The sequence below is a fragment of the Nanorana parkeri genome, unplaced genomic scaffold (assembly GCF_000935625.1).
Source record: "Nanorana parkeri isolate BGI_ZX_2015 unplaced genomic scaffold, ASM93562v1 scaffold1778, whole genome shotgun sequence".
Taxonomy (NCBI): domain Eukaryota; kingdom Metazoa; phylum Chordata; class Amphibia; order Anura; family Dicroglossidae; genus Nanorana; species Nanorana parkeri.
In genome coordinates, this window is record NW_017308046.1 from 2,677 (window position 1) to 21,425 (window position 18,749).

Sequence of the window (18,749 nt, forward strand, 5' to 3'; positions counted from 1 at the left end):
CATCGTGCCGGTGGGGGGGGGGGGTGTGTCCCCTTAAACTGCCTGTAAAGTGGCATATCTGTAAAATGTATAGAACCTGCTGCAGCAAAAATGACAAAAATGACATTTAAGAAAAGAAAGGGAAAAAAAAGCGTGGGGTTCCCCCCAAAAGTCATACCAGACCCTTTAGGTCTGGTAGGAATTTTAGGAGAGACCCCCAAGTTACAATAAAAAAAAAAGTGCATGGGGTGCCCCCTCAAAGTCATACCAGGCCCTTAAGGTCTGGTAGGAATTTTGAGGAAACCCACCCACAAAAAACAAAAGTGGGGAGGGGGGAAACATGGGGTCCCCCTAAAATTCCCAACCAGACCCTTGATTCGAGCACAGGCCTGGCAGGGCAATGAAAGGGGGTGGACGAGTGACCGCCCCCCCTCCCTGCCATACCAGGCCACATGCCCTCGGCACTGGGAGGGTGCTTTTCCAGGGTCACCCCTGGAAAAGCACATTGTGCCCGTGCTGATGGGGACAAGGGCCTCTTCCCCACAAGCCCAGGGGTGTTGGTTGTGGGGGTGTGGGCAAGGGGGCATATTCACATCAGGGTACTGTGACGACATGGTGATCAGTTTTATGAGTTAAATGTGTATTGGTGTTGAGTTATGTTTGAGTGCGTTATACTGAGTAACCTGGTTATGGAAAGACTATCAGCACCATCCCTCTTTATCTCCCATTGTTCTCTGAGGGAGCTCAGAACAATGACATTTTGGCCAGGCTCCTGCTATGGCTGTCTGGAGCTCGTTAGCAGGGGAAGCCCTGTGGTGTTGAGCAGACCGATTGTCTGGGAGGGGAGGGTGGATGTGATGGGATTATATTCTGATCTCATCACTTGCTGTATAAAAGTTTGTGCAGTTGCTCAATAAATCAGAGTTTGTTTCACCTACACTCGAGCCTCGACTAGTGACTGGGGAAACTGGGAGCTAAGGATCTTCAGGTTGCAATATCTCCTCAGCAAAGAAGAAGACAGCGGCGGACATACTCATCCTGAGTACGGGGGTCCGTCACAGGTATCCCTTTAATAAAGGGCACCCAGATGCGGCCCCCGCCCTTGTGAATGAGTAAGGGGTACTTTTACTCCTACCCATTCACTAAAGGGTTACATTAAAGTTTTAAAAAAGAGGTCAGACTTTTGAAAAAAATCCTTTAAGTGAAAAAAAAATAAAAGACAAGTTTTTGACAAGTCTTTTATTAAAAATAAAAATTGATCCACCAACGTAATCCAGGGTCAATCATGCCATCCAGCATTGTCTACAACGATGACAACTGGGCAAAATACAAAATAAAAATAAAAAAATAGAAAGAAAAAAAGACAATGCCCGCCAACCCGTCCTCTCAAGATGAGCTCCCGCTGCAGAACTCTGATGCCGGCAAAATATAAACAATTGGGCGGAGCTAGCAGTGACGGCTAGCTAGCTCCGCTCTACTGTTTACAGCTGTACAGCATCTGACAGGTGAGCCATGATTGGGCAAAGTCATTATTACTTTGCCCAATCATGGCTCTTACAGAGTAATGTGCCCTGATTGGGTGGTCAGGTGCAAGGCCTTAGATGATCAGGGCTCACAAGGCACTGTGCGGTGCGCAGTGTCTTGTGGGGCACTCGGCGGGCTAACAGCCCGCGAACGCCCTGACAGTTCGAGTCGAACTCTTGCTTGACTCGAACATCGAGCCCATCCCTAATAGACAGAAGTGCACAACTGCTTCATTTGGAACAGTTTGCACAAATCTGCTATCACTTTTGGCATAAAAGTATTGCCCTGGTTGGTCAGTATCTCCTTGCAAAATCCTATCTCTGGGAGTATACAGTACAATTCGTGTACAATTGTTTTAGATAAAATATTTCTTTAGAGGAATAGCTTTCAGAAACCTAAATGGTTATTCACAAAAGGGTGAAGAGTTTGGAGAAGGCAGGAGAAGTGAACAATCTAGGACAAAATAACTGATTTGGAAAGATTCTCCAATTCAGCTTACTTTCCAGTTCAGCTATGTTGTCCTAGATTGTTCACTTCTCCTGCCTTCGCCAAACTCCTCACCCTTTTGTGAATAACCCTGCTAGTTGCATAATCAAGTTGGTGTCTTTGGGCTGCCTTCACCAGGGGAACAACCAGATCCATTGCAATCCACTCAAAAGGTGAAGATGCCAAGGGGTTTTCAAGTGTGACACACAGTCAAGCAGTTAACTGTGAAGTGGTGCAGGAAACACAGTGGGGTGAATATATCATAGCAATTGTGAGTGTTTGAACTTGCACGGAATATATTTGACGCACTTTGCGCCAGATTTATATTGCTGGTGTAAGACTCCAGGAACAAATTCTCGTAAACTCCCGGCAAAAAGCTTAACTGTCGCTTCTTGAAGAAGTGGTCAAGTTGTGATTGTTTTGTTAGGTGATGCTCCAGTTTCAGACAGCCGCAGAACAAATGCAGATATAAACAGTTGCAAACTTTTGTAAAACAGGCACAAAACACATGCAACTGGAAAAATAGTGCAAGCTCTGATCAAAACAGGCGCACATGTTAAAAAATAAAGACAGAATTGCATATAAAAAAAAATATCTAAGAGGCTAAAACTGTTGCAAATGCTTTGATTCCCCCAGTATATCTTAACCTCAGCCTTCAATCCTGGCCAATAAAACTGATCAGTTATCTTCTATAAAGAGGGAGATGTTTCCAGGTATTGATATCTAGTACCTCAGTTTATTGGAGCATAAAAACTAAGTCATATAAAGGTTTTTTGCCAGTGTCTAAACCAGTTTACCAAAGATACCGAAAAGACACCATTTTGGATTACATATGTTAGGGAGAAAAAAGTTTTGGGAAACAAATTCAGTAACCTGCAACCAAAATGGTCTAATTTTAGAGCATCCCCAGACCATGTGTAGAATATCTTTGTCTGACACCTGGCATTTGTGACAAAAAGAGGTGTGTCATTTGCCCATTTTACAACAGATGGGCAGAATTGAAATACGCACTATGAAAATATTTTAATTGAATGAATTTATCTTTGCAAAAATAGTAGTAAGAAAATGTATTTCATTCTTGCTCAGTCAGGTCTGGGATATCTGTGTTCCTGTATTCCAGAAACCTTGGAGGGCTTTGCTGAAGAAGAGCAGTCTCTAAAGCTGGCCACACGCCTTACAACCATCGCAAGACTTTTGTCTTGCGATGGTTGTAAGGTCATTAAAAAAACGTACGATCTGCCCATCTTGGACAGGCAGATCGTACTTGCGATAATCACAAGCCCGCACCGCCGAGGGGCAGGCTTCCGATGAACGCAATGCTGAACGGGCAGTGTGCTCTTGCGCACACCGGCCCGTTCGGCATTTATCTTACAAGCATGCCACACACCCGCCGACAATCGTACGATTCTTGGCGTGTTTTCAAACATGTTCCTAAGATAAAAGTTGTGTGACCGTACAGTAGAAACGGTTGCACGCCTTCCACACACCTTGCGATAATCGTACGATCGCGGGATTGCCCACACACCTTGTGGGCATTAAGGTGCCCACAAGGTGTGTGGGCACCTTAATATGGAAGGATGAAAGACTGCATTATTTAAATCAAGCTGAACTGCAGCCACATATGCGAGTTGAACCTTTTTAAAGTGCCAGGTCTCAGAAATTCTCAGTTCCTGTTTTAGCATAGAGAAGGATTTGAAAATACCATGGGAGTATAACTTGTACACATACTAAAGCCCCAGGTTAGTCCACTGAGCACCCTGCAGAACCATCAAAAAGTGTTCAAATTTTGGGTTTTACCAGTCATTCTTTGATTAAGACATTCATAGAGGGTGCTTCTAATGTGGCTCCCCCTCTGCACCCACCTGTTTTTCCACTCTTTGAACCTATCAGAGATATTCCCCTTTCCATGCTCACTCATAATGTTGTTTTCCTTGTTGCTATCAACGTTGCAAGGTATGTGTCTGAACGTGCAGCTTTGTCCTGTAATTAACCCATTATCTGTCTGTAGTTTAAGCTGTTTGTGTCTACCTCACAGGCACTGCCTCTGATGGAAAGACTTACTCACCTGTAAAGCATAACCAGCTTCTCATACCACCGTTTCTGGGTGGCTCAGTCAAATCATCATTTACACTTATGGTCTTTAGGATAGGGCTCTACTATTTCCTGGCAAAACACACACACCTCCTTGTTTTTTGCCTCTCATTTTTTCAACATCAAGCAACTATTTCCCAAATTTGCAAGGCTGTCCCCTGATTTTCTGTTCACACATTCTCTAAGCTTTACCAGGTGGATTTTTTAGTTCTCCTTGATGCCACCTTTGGGTGTAAGGTCCTTCAGTCGGTTCTTTGAGCTGCAGGCAGTCCAGTTTATTTATAAATGGGCTTGTCTCCTATCTTCCCAAGGTGGTCTTGGCCTTTCACCTTAACCAGGACATTGTGCTCCCTTACATGTGTCAGAAGAAGATTCCCCTTCACTATCTGGATGTATTTTATGCTGTATATGTCTATATCGCAGGCACATAGACAGATAGATAGATAGACAGACTGACTGACTCCCTCATTGTCATCTTTAAGTATACCCATAAAGGAGAACAAGCATTTCGTACTATCAATTCTTGGTGGCGTAGACAAGACTATTCCACATCAAGTAACTGTTTCTTCCCTTACCCTGTCTCTTCCCTTTTTCCTGTTAGGAGACGACTAATATGCCACGCAAGACAAATCTACCAGCGCACAGTTTAGTCCTCTACAGCATAATCATTTTCCCTACCCATCATGCTCCCTACCTTCCACTCCCTAAATGTAAATTTTTCTTTTTTTGTTCCTTTTCCTCTTCCCATCTTTTACCCACACTTACATACTTTTCTATTTCCACTCCTGGTTCCTGTCCCAAGTTTATCCTTAACCACAACCTTTTCACCATAACATTTGTTATATGCTACTCTTCAACCCCATAATCTTCTGACATTGGATGGTATCCTAGCACAACTCTACTCGCTTTTCTACCTATATTTACAGGGTTCACATTCCCTCTTTGTCCCACAGTGCCCCTTTTGCTGCCATATTTGTGGAGCCAACAGGAAAAACTCATAAGCTTCTATTGTATTTCTTTCTCATGAAACTCAATGTGGCCTTTGAAAGTACAATCATTTCTCATCAGATTAAACTGTTCTGTCAACCACCCATGGGAAGACTGCCTTGTCTGGCACTCTAATTGTCCATAATATGTACTCAGTTTTCTGTTAAACTTTTATTGTATAAAACCTTGAAAAAATGTGCTAAAAAAGGCCTAAGACTAGAGAATAATTTATAAAGTCTGGCTATCAGATAGAATGTGCACCTAAAAATGGAGTCTTTATCCCACTCAATGCTCTACAAAGCCTCAGGGCTCCAGGATTCAGAAAATAACTAATTAGATCCGAGAAACCAAAAAGTTTGTTTTCTACAAATCAGCCACAAACCCTGGAGCCTCTCACCATGTGTAGGTGAGAAACCTAGGTGATACATACACACCTTTCACAATCGTGCCTGGCGGTATCTTACATACCCTCCACCTCTGCTCAGACCTGTAGGAAGAAGCACATTTTGACAACATACAGTGGGGATCTGATCGCCAATCAACATTTTCTTGCTGAGTCCTTGGCCTGTGTTTACCATATAATTTAAAGTCATGCAGACCTAGAAAGAGGTGCAAGCCAAAACCAAAAATAATTTTTTCTTTTTCTTCAAACCTTTTTGAAGGTTTGAAAATATATTTGTAAAATATTTTATTGTTGAGGAGATAGTATTAGTTAGTATGTCCACAATCGTGAAAGAACAGGAAGCAATGTAGAGCACTTCCTGTCCATTTATAACTGGGGACACAGTAAGCCTTTTATACAAACACTCAGCCATCAGCTAATTGCTGAGTGCTTGTAACCCGATCTCAATCCTGACTCCTCCTCACTCCATCCTGGCTCGCTGTTACACACCAGAAAAAATGCTGCTCAATCCGCTCTTTTGTTTTTCAATCCCTAAATGACTACCCAAGAAGAGAATGGGCCAGATTCCAAACATCTGTGTTTAAAACTGGGGACTCACTAGCTGCTCCACGACTTGCTCCCATTCTATACACAATACAGTAAGATATAGTATAAAACAAAATTGGGGTATACCATGCTAACGCCAGATATTTTGAACACCCAATTTATTACGTTTACATTTCTCAAAGCATTTGCCAGATTCGGATCCTGCAACTGTGTAGTTCCAAAATCATCCTTGGCCACTGGTATGTCCAGCAGTGTGTGACTGTTTTCTCTGACTCCCTAACCATAATCGCTAATAGGAAGCTGTCCTGTACCTCTGATGTAGGATAGCCAACATCCCCATCAAGTCCAGGCAAAATAGTGACATCATTCATTTCAGATACATTTTTTCAAACTGGTTGCCTGGATTTCATCCCACTGTTCACAAAACAGAGAAAAAAGGCATCCCATTATTGCACTGTGTATGGGCGTGATTCTCAACATGCTTTACAGTTCCAGCAGGCATCTCCACAGAAAGTGAAATATGTATAATCCGCGCTTTATAGATCGATATGGATATCTCAATTGGATATCAATTGGATATCAAGAATAAATGAATCAATTAATTAATAAATTAATGAATAAATACCTCTATATTAGAGCTGCTGTACTAGGGACACTAGGGTCAGATATAATATAACTGGATGTGCAGCGCTCAGGATTATCAATAAATAAAATCAGTGTTGGCACATGAAACTTGATAAGTGTTAATAATCAATAATAACCAGTGAAAAAAATCAAATCGTGCACGAATACATGATATGAATAAAATGTACAATTCTGCATATAAAATACCACAAATGCGGAAAATGAATACAAAAATCTCAAGCTTATCAAGGTGATATAGCAAAGTGGATGCCAAAGTGAGTGAACTATATATTAAATAATCATTGATAAAATGTGAGTCCAAAAGTAGATAATTTGTGGATCCAAAATCTTTAAAAATATAACAAATCTGTTGATTAAAAGTGAAAAAAAATAGACGATATTTGAATACCAAAAACAGTTTAAATTTTCAGTGTCCGTAACAAGTAAGAGAAATCCCACACTGCAGTGTCCACATCTAGGTCCCCTCTGGGATGCGCACTCACCAGACCAGGATATTCACAGGCAGAAGAAAGTTGGTGAACCTCCAAACGTCTCGTCCTCACCATATGAATCAGTATTTAGTCACAAAAATATAAAAGGGACAAAAACTTTATTAACACTTATCAAGTTTCATGTGCCAACACTGATTTTATTTATTGATAATCCTGAGCGCTGCACATCCAGTTATATTATATTATCTCCACAGAAAGCACTGCAGTAAGGTAATCTTTAGCATTGCTATGTAACAGGACATCTGGATTGACAGAGAGTGATATATGCCTCCCCAGGTCACAATCCATGGACTCATGTAATATGTGGCAATTGGCAGCCAAAGACAGCCATGGTAACCCAGAGACCGGCTAGGATTTCTCCTTTGATTTTAGGATACTCCTTGACTTGCTGAGGTTGTAAGTCAAAGTAGGACTTATCAGGCTTCCTCGATAAAAGAAACGGTGCTAACGCATCACCCACTGTTCCTCAAGGAAGGGCATTCCGCAAATCTTTTAGAGGTTGTTGTAGATGTTGCAGAGGTAGGCTTTAACATAATTTCTTCAACAATTTGTTCTGCACCAGCTGTCAAGGTGTAGACATCAGCCGCTGTGCCAGTATCTGCCTCTTTGACAGGGCCTGTATCTGCTGCTGTAGAGAAAGGTTCGCTTCCTGTTTTACCTCAAAGGAGGTACGGTGGGCTTCAGTTAGCTGTTGCATCTGTCAGGCAGTTAAGCGATTTGCCTCTTGCAGTAGCTGATTAGTCTGCTGCTGGTTAGCATTTGTCAATAAAAGCTGTTTTACAAACTCCTCTATTTTATTCAACAAGAGGTGTTTGTCTATTTAAGATGCTGCTTGCATCTTAGCACCAAGTTGTAAGAGGGACAGGCTCAACTGGAATTGGCAGTAGTAAACAATACACGAGACAGGGATACCCAGAAACGGTCCTGCAAGGCATCAAGCAGAGATTCAGTGCAGGAGGGCACTGCAAAGCATGTCCCTAGCATAAAACAAAACATCTGCTTGTCCAAGCCACTAACTAAACTGATCTCAGTTCCTGACTAACAGGGTGCCACCTAATGAATTCCCCAAAACAAAAACAGGCAGCTTTTTTTACCTTTTAGTATTCTGATAGCAGTCAGCCTTTTGACCCAGCAGCAGAACCTCAGAACAAAGTGAGAGAAAGAACTGAGCAACAGTCAACTCGCATATAACAGGTCTGTGGACAGCTGAGACTAATTAAATCTGGCTACCAGGTAAAATGTGAACCTAGGATTGACAGTTCTACCACACCCCAAAAGCTCTACAAAGTCTTCAGGCTCCAATAACCATAACGAAAGTTATTAAGATCTGAAAAAAGTTTTTTTCTCCATATCAGTCACAATTCTTGGAGTCCATCACCATGTGTAGGTGGGAAACCTAGGTGACAAATATATACCATCCATAATCCTGCCAGCCAGTGCCTTGCAATATATACTCTTATATGGGTTCAAATTTACTTTAAATACAACAAATATATTTACAACCAAATTAATTTTTAAAGAAAAACAAATATGATGGTCTCTACTTAAAGTAGAACAATGTTCACCAAAATATTCACCCTCATTCTTCACCTGAGGCAGCTAAATCATAAAAGCATACATAACTTCAAAGAAGCACTCCAGGCATATTAAACAGTAACCTTGCAGTCCAACTACCCCTGCACTACAAGGGTTACCTGCTTGTTTTGGTCTAGAGTTTATAAAAAAGATATACTCACCCAATCCTCAGTCCCCCCCCCCCAGCTGCATGACTACTCCCCACAGCCTCTTCTTCCCCAGGCTATGACGATCTAAGGACCCATGATGTCAACATGTCTATTCACTTGCATTGGACGTGAAGACCCCAAGGGACATTCCACAGCTAGGGGGAGAGAGGTGAATGGTTGCTGCCGTGGAAATGAGGATCAGGTGACTATATAATTTTTATTTGAGACAACAAACCAAAACGAGCACTTAACCCTTGCAGTGCGGGGGAAGTCCCATCGCAAGGGTAAATGTTTAATATGCCTGGAGTTCTTCTTTAACCCCTTCGCAACGGGAGACGTACACTGTAGTTATTTGCTGCATTAGAGGGCTGGTAACCGCTGAGAATCAGCGGTTACCATTCATTAATGGATGCCTCAGTATAGAGGCATTCATTAATGAAATGGTTAACCTTTTTCAGACACCTGATACCTTAATGTCTGAGAGTCAAAGCAGAGCGGGCAAACATGCCGCCAAAAGTCGGCATTCTGACAGCTCGTATAGATCTAGAGATATCTCTCTCAGATCGTATACTGGCTTTTTTTTTCACTTTCAGGAATAGATACTTAATGTATCTATTCCTGTATTCCTGAAAGAAGAATGTTTCAGTTTTCTGATCGTTGTTGGAACGTTCAAGAAAACCTTTAGTGACAGCTGAATCCTGAACTGCTGCAGGATCAGTGTCACTAACTTATTATTGGCTGTTCTGAAGTTTGAAACAGCCTAATAATAACCAAAAATGTATTAATTTATCAAGCAGTAATAGTGAGATTAATTCACAATAACTGCTTGATATAATTAAATAAATACAATAAAAATTTAAAGTTTTTAAAAAAATTGTGAAAAGTGTAAAAAAAATTAAAATAGTGAAAAGTGTAAAGAAAAAAAGTGTAAAAAATAAAAAATAAAGGACAAATAAATGAATGTATGTATTGCATTTTTTTTAAGCTGTGCTGGTTTTGTAAAAAATACTACAAATCAAAACTGGGGAAAAATTGTTTTTTTTTTAAACATTTTTTCCTCTTTTTTTATATTTTATTTGTCCTAAGTGAGGCATTAGACACACATATGTGATATAAATATGTAGCCCTATCTGTCCTCTAAAAAACAATATATAATATGTGTGGGTGCACTTTGTAAGAAAGTATATTACTGATGTGGAAGAATCACACAGCAAAAATGTCAAAAGTGTGTCAGTCATTTACGAACAGAAATTAAAAACAAGCTCAGTCATGAAGGGGTTAATCCTGCAACTCTGGCTGGTCCAGTGAGATCCAAGGTCATTCCTATTCTCCTCCACCAGAAGTGGCCCAGCCTACGTATGTAATCGCATGTGAGCTTTGTTTAGTACAGAAGTACAGAGAACCCAGCATGCTGTAATAAGGCATCCCCAGGGATTGTGTCAATGACAGCCTGGGCTCACAAGAACTGGATTGAATGATGGTAGCCATTCAACCTCCGAAGACTGATGATATCTAGTGGTGGAGAAGACTTACTGTGGGGGGCAGTGACAGATAAAGGTGCTTTTAATACTTTATTTCCATGAACTATTCATTCTAATTTTTTAAACTTGAGTTTAGTTTTAAGCTTTAAAAAGATGTCTCTTTACATTCTTTTTTTAATCTTACAAATATCCCATTTAGAAAAAGTTCACCTTCTGCCCAATATTGCTGATCCATGGGGATGAGCAGTTGCTTAAGTCAGGTCCTTGTGGATTCCATACACCTTCAGGAGAAGTGCAAGTATATGTTGCCACACCTTTTAAAAAAACAAAAAAAAAAAAGTTTTATAAATTAGATTAAATACATTTAGAAATATGGCCAATTACAAGTTTGCAAATAATTTAGAACATAATTTGGCTCCTCACAAGTATTCAAAGCCTCATGTTATTATATAACATACGTATATAAAATAATCCACAACAACTGGTTTCAGTTACAAAAACAAGTGCAAAAGAGGGGTTCTTTGTGGTAACAGTTCAAATTTAAGTTGTAATTTCCTAAAGGCATTAGAAAACTGGACATTGTTACCAGTTTTGTTACTGGTAACACATGTGTATTCCTTATTTGCTCCAGTTTTCATAAATCGGATCTGCATATCTAAATCCCCTGCTTCAGTGTTAATATAGTTGACGAAAAAATTATTTTCGTCATTTGGATGTTTTTCCGTGACGAAAACGAAACAAAAAATAAATAAATACTAAAGCAGTTAATTGGACGAAAACGCCACATTTTCATAGATGAAACGAAAACGAAACGGAAATCGGACGGACAATGGCATGACAGATTCCTGTTCTCTGAGCTCTTTCTCTTCCTGGCAGTAGGCACTGGGCAGACGTGCACAATGAGAAGGGAAGATGTATGGATGAATTTTACATTTGATGCTGACGAGAAAAAGACCCTTTGTAAACCATGTGAAGCATCAATCACCGTAAAAAACACAACAAACTTGAAGCGACATTTGAAGATTACTCCTCCTGAAATTCATACAAAGGTAAGCACAGCACACTCATATGCTCATGGAAATAGCTGTCACTAATTATGACACTGGAATACATTTTTGGCTGGCACAGAGTGATACTGTTTATCACCAACTGAAACCTTTTGCTTTAGATCTGTTGGCAATGCCAGCTTCCCAAGACAGAGAGGGTATTCACAGGTGACCTCAGTACAAGCCGGCGGAATAAAGCAAGAGTCATATTGGCACAAAGTGCTTTCCTTAAAATTAATCGAAAAAAATGTCAGAGACCAGTAACTTGCTTGATTGTCAACTCTTTATCAACTCCTCTCTTTCTCTCAGCATTGAGAAAAAAGGTAAATATCCCACTAAGAATAGACCAGTAACTTACCGTGAGATGCATAATGTTGCTATGGGAATAATGAATAGCAGTAAAGATTGTTCTTAGTGGGATATTTACCTCTTTTCTCAATGCTGAGAGAGAATGAGAGGAGTTGATAAAGAGCGGTGTTTAGCTTAGCTGGCCATACACCTATAGATTATCTGCAGATTTTCTATGGTCAGATCATGGAAAAAGTGCAACAGATTCCTCCATCTACACTAAACTGCGTTGATGGAGGAATCTTCCGCTGGGCCAAGCTTCAGTATCTTGCTAGTCTGGCCCGCTGGCTGTTAAAATACCTGAACAATCTGATTGGATGCAGGCATTGTTCAGGTATTTTGAGAGCCAGCGGGGCCGACTAGCAAGATACTAAAGCTTGGCCCAGTGGGAGATTCCTCCATCCACACAGTTAAGCATAGATGGAGGAATTTGTTGCACTTTTTCCATGATCTGACCATAGAAAATCTGCAGATAATCTATAGGTGTATTGCCAGTTTTAGTGTATGATGCACTATGGCATTGTTGCTTGTGACCTTTTTCTTTGAAGGTATTTGACAGTTGATTGATTCATCCTCTAGATATAAGCATAACCCATTATATAAAGACATTATCATTCTGTTCTCTGTAGCAGCTATCCGTTTATTCCTGCAACTTCTAACTTAAATAACAAGCTATTGACAGTAAATACATTAAATAAATGATTTCAGTACTGACATTTGCATGTCAGTCATATAGAAAGGGTACAGGCACAATTAGTTTAACAAGGCTAAGAATATCTCTATAAAACATTTTACTGCGATAATAGTTACATATATGACACTTACCCACAGTTCCTAAAGGACATGGCTGCTTTGCTGTTTGCCCTTGTCGAGTCTTAAACCACATGATTTCACGAGCTTCTACAGCATCACAGCTCTCGGCACCAACAGCTGGTATTTGTGATGAAACAGGTATGGAACGTGTGGTGACCTCAACAGGAATTTCGACCATAGGATATACTGTGGAAATGTTCCTGCGGCTCAAGACGGTTGTTTTTACTGTGCTAGATGTTGTAGTCCATTGTGTTGTTGCGGTAATCATAGTAGTAGGAGTAGCTGTTGTACTGGCTCCATTATATTGCCTTGATGGAGGGAGTTCTTAAAGATAAATATTTTTGTTTTTTAATGGAAAACACCAAATGAAATATATATTAGCAGCACATGTAAAGCTACAAGCAAATGCAAAAAAAAACACACACAAATTATTATTTTAAGTTTTTCAAGTTCTTTCAACCTTTCTATAGTCTTTAAGCAGCATCATTTCACCCATCTCATCTAAGCCCAGGCCTGTGCCTGGGCAGTGAATGAGAAGCATCATAATCATGTACTCACCTCTCTGTCACTCTGCTTTCTCCTATCAGCATCCATGTCCGCATTTAAACTGATTGGCTCCTTGTGCTGTTTCTACCTCCTCTGCGCTGAGCTCTGCTGTACAAGGACTATAATAGGCTGATTCCAAGTGAAATGAATGCTGCAATAATATGTGTCTTTTGTATATGCCTGGACTTAAGCTTTAACTCAGCAAGGTCATTCTCCGGGCTGAATTGCCTGGCCAAGGTAGATGAATCACAAAAGTAAGTAAAATATGCAAATGTTTCCACTCAGGTGAACAAGTAAGTAAACCCCATGGAAATTGTTGCCTTTTTTCAACATTTTTGAATAGGCAAATAATAGATTTTCATTCAAACAAAGCCCACGGATAAGGCTAATATACTAGTACCGATAGAAAAGCTGATACAAAAAGTAAAATGTAAATTTTCAATCATTTATTAAACAAAGTATTAATAGATGTAATTGTGCACTGTAGAAAAAGTAAAAATACCCTTGGCCTCTGAAGACTATGACCGTCCATAACCCTCCATTTTGTCTTCAGCTTCAACTTTCTGAGAGATGGTCTCACATTCTCATCAAGCACACTTTGATATGATGCAAAATTCATAGCTGATTCAATGGAGTTAATTTAATAAAGACAAATAGGCTGTTCACTTTATAAGGAAAGTTTCACTTTGCAAGGGAATTCTCCCTTAGCTTAGTGAATAAGCTGAAGCTCTGCTGACTTCCATCATCCAATTATATGGAAGCAAAAATACTGTTTGCTTTTTTTTTTCCTTGCACATTATTGGATATTCTTTGCAAATAGAGTTTTGAAATTGATGGCAGCAAGACATATCAAAAAAGTTGGGACAGGGCAACATAAAGCTGGCAAAGTAACTAACAAGGAAGAGCTGGAAGGACATTTTGCAACTAATCAGGTGAATTGCCAATTGGTCAGTAACATGATTGGGTATAAAAATAGCATCTTGAAGAATTAGAGTGTCTCAGAAGTAAAGATGGGCAGAGGTTCACTAATCTGTGAAAAGCTGCATCTAAAAATTGTGGAACAATTTCAGAATAATGTTCGTCAACGTAAAATTGCAAAGACTTATTATATATTATCATCTACAGTACTTAGTATCATCAAAGGATTCCGAGAATCTGGAGAACTTTCTGTGCACAAGGGACAAGGCTGTAACGCAATATTGGCTGCCCATGATCTTTGGGGCCTCAGATGCCAATGCATTCAAAACATGTCCATCACAGAATGATTCTGCAATGGACATCACTGCATGGACTCAGGAATACTTCCAAAAATCACTGTCTGTGAACGCAGTTTGCCCTGCCATCCAAAAGCTCTATTAGAGTTAAAGCTCTATCATGCAAAGAAGGAGCCATATCTGAACATGATCGTTTACCTTTTCTCGGGGCCAAGGCTCATTTAAAATGGTCTGTCACGAAGTGAAAAACTGTTTTGTGGTCAGACAAATAATTTGTAGCAACCATGGACGCCGTTTCCTCTGGACTGAAGAGGAGAGGGTCCTTCCAGCTTGTTATCAGCACTCACTTCAAAAGCCTGCATCTCCAATGGTAGGGGGTGCATTTGTGCATATGGCATGGGCAGCTTGCACATCTGGAAAGGCACCATCAATGCTGACAGATATATCCAGGTTTTAGAGCAGCATATGGTCCCATCAATACAACTTATTTTTCAGGGAAGGCCTTGCATATTTCAGCAAGACCATGCTAAATTGCATACTGCGAATATGAAAACAGCATGGCTTCATAGTAGAAAAGTCCAGGTGCTTAACTGGCCTGCCTGCAGTCCAGACCTTTCACCAATTGAAAATATTTGGTGCATCTTTAAAAAAAATACGACAATGTAGACCCAGGACTGTTGAGCAGTTGGAATCCTATATCAGGCAAGAATGGGACAACATTCCTCTCCCAAAACTCCAGCAACTGGTCTCCTTGGTTCCCAGATGTTTAAAAGTTTTGTTAAAAGAAGAGGGGATGCTACACTGTGGTAAACATGGCCCTGTTCCCACTTTTGTGAGACGTGTTGCTGCCATCAGTTTTAAAATTACCTTATTTTTTTCTTAAAATGTTACATTTTCTCAGTTTAAACATTTGATATGTTTTTCTATTTTTCTATTGTAAATAAAATATGGGTTTATAAGCTTTGCGAATCATTGCATTCTGTTTTTATGTACATTTTACATAGTGTCCCAGATTTTTTGGAATCGGGGTTGCATTTCAGTAAGCTTATAAAAAATGCCCATGGTTTGTTCAAAATTACAGATAAAACTGGAGGATTTGGTTCAAAACTGGAAAAGTTTGTAAAAACTGAAGTTAGTGTTGTGCAATGCTTAATTAATCTGAATTCCCTATGCAATGATTTCAGAGTAAGCAATTTTACTATGAGAGAGGAGCGTGTACAACTGTGCAAGACAGATGGTAAGGTTAAAACTCAGCTTTAATCCTTAGGCCCCTCACACCTGAGCGTTTCACGTTTGCACATCAAACACAGAAAGAAAGCACACTTTGACACATGTTCATGAAATGCGTATAAAATGTGAAACACACTTGCTGTGCCATAATCAGTAAATGGTACCCCAAATGTGGCTGGGCAAAGGTGCGTTTTTCCTCTGCATTTGCGCGCAAAAACGTGAGCAATGGGGGGGGGGGGGGGGGAACAGCTGTGGGCAGAAATCTCCCCAATGGAAACATAAACAATAAAACCCTTTTGGATCTACACTCTATCCAAAAACCGAAAACATACTTTTCCATGTTTGCCCCATGTTCAAAACCCCACTGAAACCAATGGGGTCGCCCGGCAATTGTGGAAAACAAACGCTCACAAATGCATGTGAAAGTGAAAAGGTGTGCTTCCAGCCTTAAGATTGCCCTCCAGACACACAGACGCTTCTGACACAGCGACTCCATGTTTTCTACACAACAGATATGTTTGTGAGTGCATTGATTTTATTCACCAATTCACATTAAAGTTTTTGAACTACAACACAATGCTAATATGCTTCTGTGCTCTTGTTTTCTAGTTCGTATGAATGCCCTCGCTCTGTGCTTCCAAAGAGCCTAACGATCCGAATGTTTTAGTTACATTAGTTTTTAGTGTTCTTAATTGTCGCTATTTTACTTATTGTTTATTTTAACCTGGTTACAAAGCTTGGACCAGGAAAATCTTTGATGATCATAAGTGTTGCAATTACACCTATGTGCTGCATGGTATCAGTAATTGTGGCAGTTTTCTTTCAGGTTTGGGGAGCAAAATTTCCATACCTTTACAGTAAAGCAACTAAGCTGCAATTGAATGATTCTCAATTAAGAATTATTATTTCAATAATAATAATAATTGGGCGTGGCTTATCACCCGGTGCCCCGGGAGGCTTCGTAATCCCCCTCAGAGCTAGAGGACGCAGACTTTGTCTCCTGGAGGGAATGCCTCAAGCACATTCCCACCAAGAAGGACTTCAGGCTCCTGATTCAGGAGGTGAGAGAGACCTGTCGATCAGAAATCCATTCACACTGACTTTCAACAATTGACCCAACTGATCGAGGGCCTGGATGAGGAGGTCCAGGTCTGCAAAAAAGATGTATTCCAATTGCAATCCCAATATGTGTCCCAAGCTGCCACTATTCGGGACCTTCAACGCCACGTGGAGGATTTGGACAACAGGGGCCGCTGCAATAACCTACGCATCAGTGGCCTTCCTGAAGCCACAGGCCCTGAGGATCTGCAGGAAGTCCTACAGACCATCTTCACTAACATCCTGGGGTGGCCTTCTTCCCGCAAGATTGAGATGGACCGTGCCCACAGGGCCCTTCGCCCGTGGGGCTCATCCTTGCAGCCCCGGGATGACATCTGCAGGATCCATTATTTTGCAGTCAAAGAGGAAGTGCTCCAGAAAGCTTGTAATATGAAATCGATTGAATTTGACAGTGCACCCATCCAAGTTTTCCCGGACCTGTCCTGGGTCACCCTGCAACAGAGGAGGATCCTTCAACCTCTCTTGACCCTGCTGCGGGACAACAACATCCCATACAGATGGGGATTTCCCTTCAGCCTCACTGCTAGGCGGGACGGCAAAAATGCCACTTTATGCTTCCCGGAAGACCTTTCGTCCTTCTGCGCAGATCTTCACATCTCCTGCCCTACTCTTCCTGGACGGGAACCCCTACCCAAGTTGGGCCCAGAGCCATCCACTTGGCAGAGAGTAACCCCGCGTAAGAGACTGCCGAAGGGATCACTTCCGTCCGACACGCCGTCCCGTCGCCCGCGGGAGCATTCCACCCCGGCAATGCCTACTCCCAGACGACATCGTTGATGACTCCTCTGTATTACACTGGGTGCTTACAGATGACAGAGACGTTATATATGGTTTTGCCATGCTTTACCTTTCAGGTCTATTGGCCGTGTCCTTATTTGTGGCATCCTTCCCACTATTAGCTCTCTTCATGTCATGTTAAGTAATGTTATGTAATGGTATGTTCTATACACTTGACGCTAAATAATATGCTTTATGTCCTCTCGTTCATTGGGTTACACTCCCCCCCCATTTGCGAATTGTTGCCCCATGGTATTTGTATGTGTCGTCTCTCCGAATAGGTGGACTGGTTTGTGTCTATACCTAGTTGGAGACCGAATATACCCATACTAATAGACTTTGGATATTTTGCTGTGCAGTATTTTTTTTTCTTAATATTTCTTGCATAGTTACTGGTTTTTCGAAACTAACATGTTTGTTTATTCAGGCCCGTCTTTAATACTGATCGGACCCTGGGCAAACATTTTCTTTCCCCCCCCCCAGGAATTTCTCTCACCTCCCCAACACCAAGAGAAAAAAAACAGCACACATAGATCATGTTGCGCTAGGAATAGAAAACAGTGTATGATAGATTGCCAGCTGCAACAATGTGTGGTGAAAACCCGTGTAAATGAGTAGCTAGTATGTTGGGCTAAGCCTTGATATACAAATTATGTGACATAAATTCACCTCTAAAGGGTGCCTTGTGAAATTAATTTAAATAAATAGTGGTTATAAAATAAATACGTGAAAAACAGATGAATAGATATATAAAATATTGTGTATGTGATCAGTGAAAATAATTCTTATTCGATGGGAAGGCAATGGAAAATCAGACCAAAATATATAGATAGTACCGTATTTTTCCATCTATAAGACGGAATAGGATGTATAGGACGCCCCCCACTTTTCTTACCCAAAATTCAGAAATCAATATTTTCCATGCTCTTTTGCATAACTGATTACATCCAGTTTACATTTTGCAGAGTAAGACAGCCGCTTCCTGGTATTGGTATTTACCGGGATTTTTTTTTGTTTTCTGACATTTTATGGGCTTTACCGCTCCCTGTTACATCTGGGCACTGGCTACAGGCTCTCCGCAGCATCAGCTGACGTCGGGTACATAAGGCTCTTGATTGGAGGAAACCTGTCAGCTTGTCTCTGCAATCGGAAGTTTCACTCGTGAGGCTAGTTTGCAGAGGTATCGGTAGTTTCGAAACTGCGGTTCTCCTCTCGGCCCCCCGTGTATAAGACGCCCCTCCATTTTTAGGTAAATATTTTTATGAAAAAGTATAGTCTTATACACGGAAAAATACAGTA

At 40.8% G+C, this 18,749-nt stretch overlaps 1 protein-coding gene across 1 annotated transcript in view; it reads right to left on the bottom strand.

The window, feature by feature from the left end:
• Nucleotides 1-18,749, bottom strand: part of LOC108799652 (adhesion G protein-coupled receptor L3-like) — a gene marked incomplete at its 3' end in the record, with an annotated part of 189,610 nt that overhangs the window by 1,582 nt on the left and 169,279 nt on the right. Inside the window, exons 9-10 of the mRNA XM_018571547.1 lie at nucleotides 12,577-12,888; nucleotides 10,568-10,671 (exon numbers count right to left, since the gene is read on the bottom strand). Coding sequence (XP_018427049.1) covers nucleotides 10,568-10,671; nucleotides 12,577-12,888 — 416 coding nt within the window. The remainder of the gene's footprint in view (nucleotides 1-10,567; nucleotides 10,672-12,576; nucleotides 12,889-18,749) is intronic.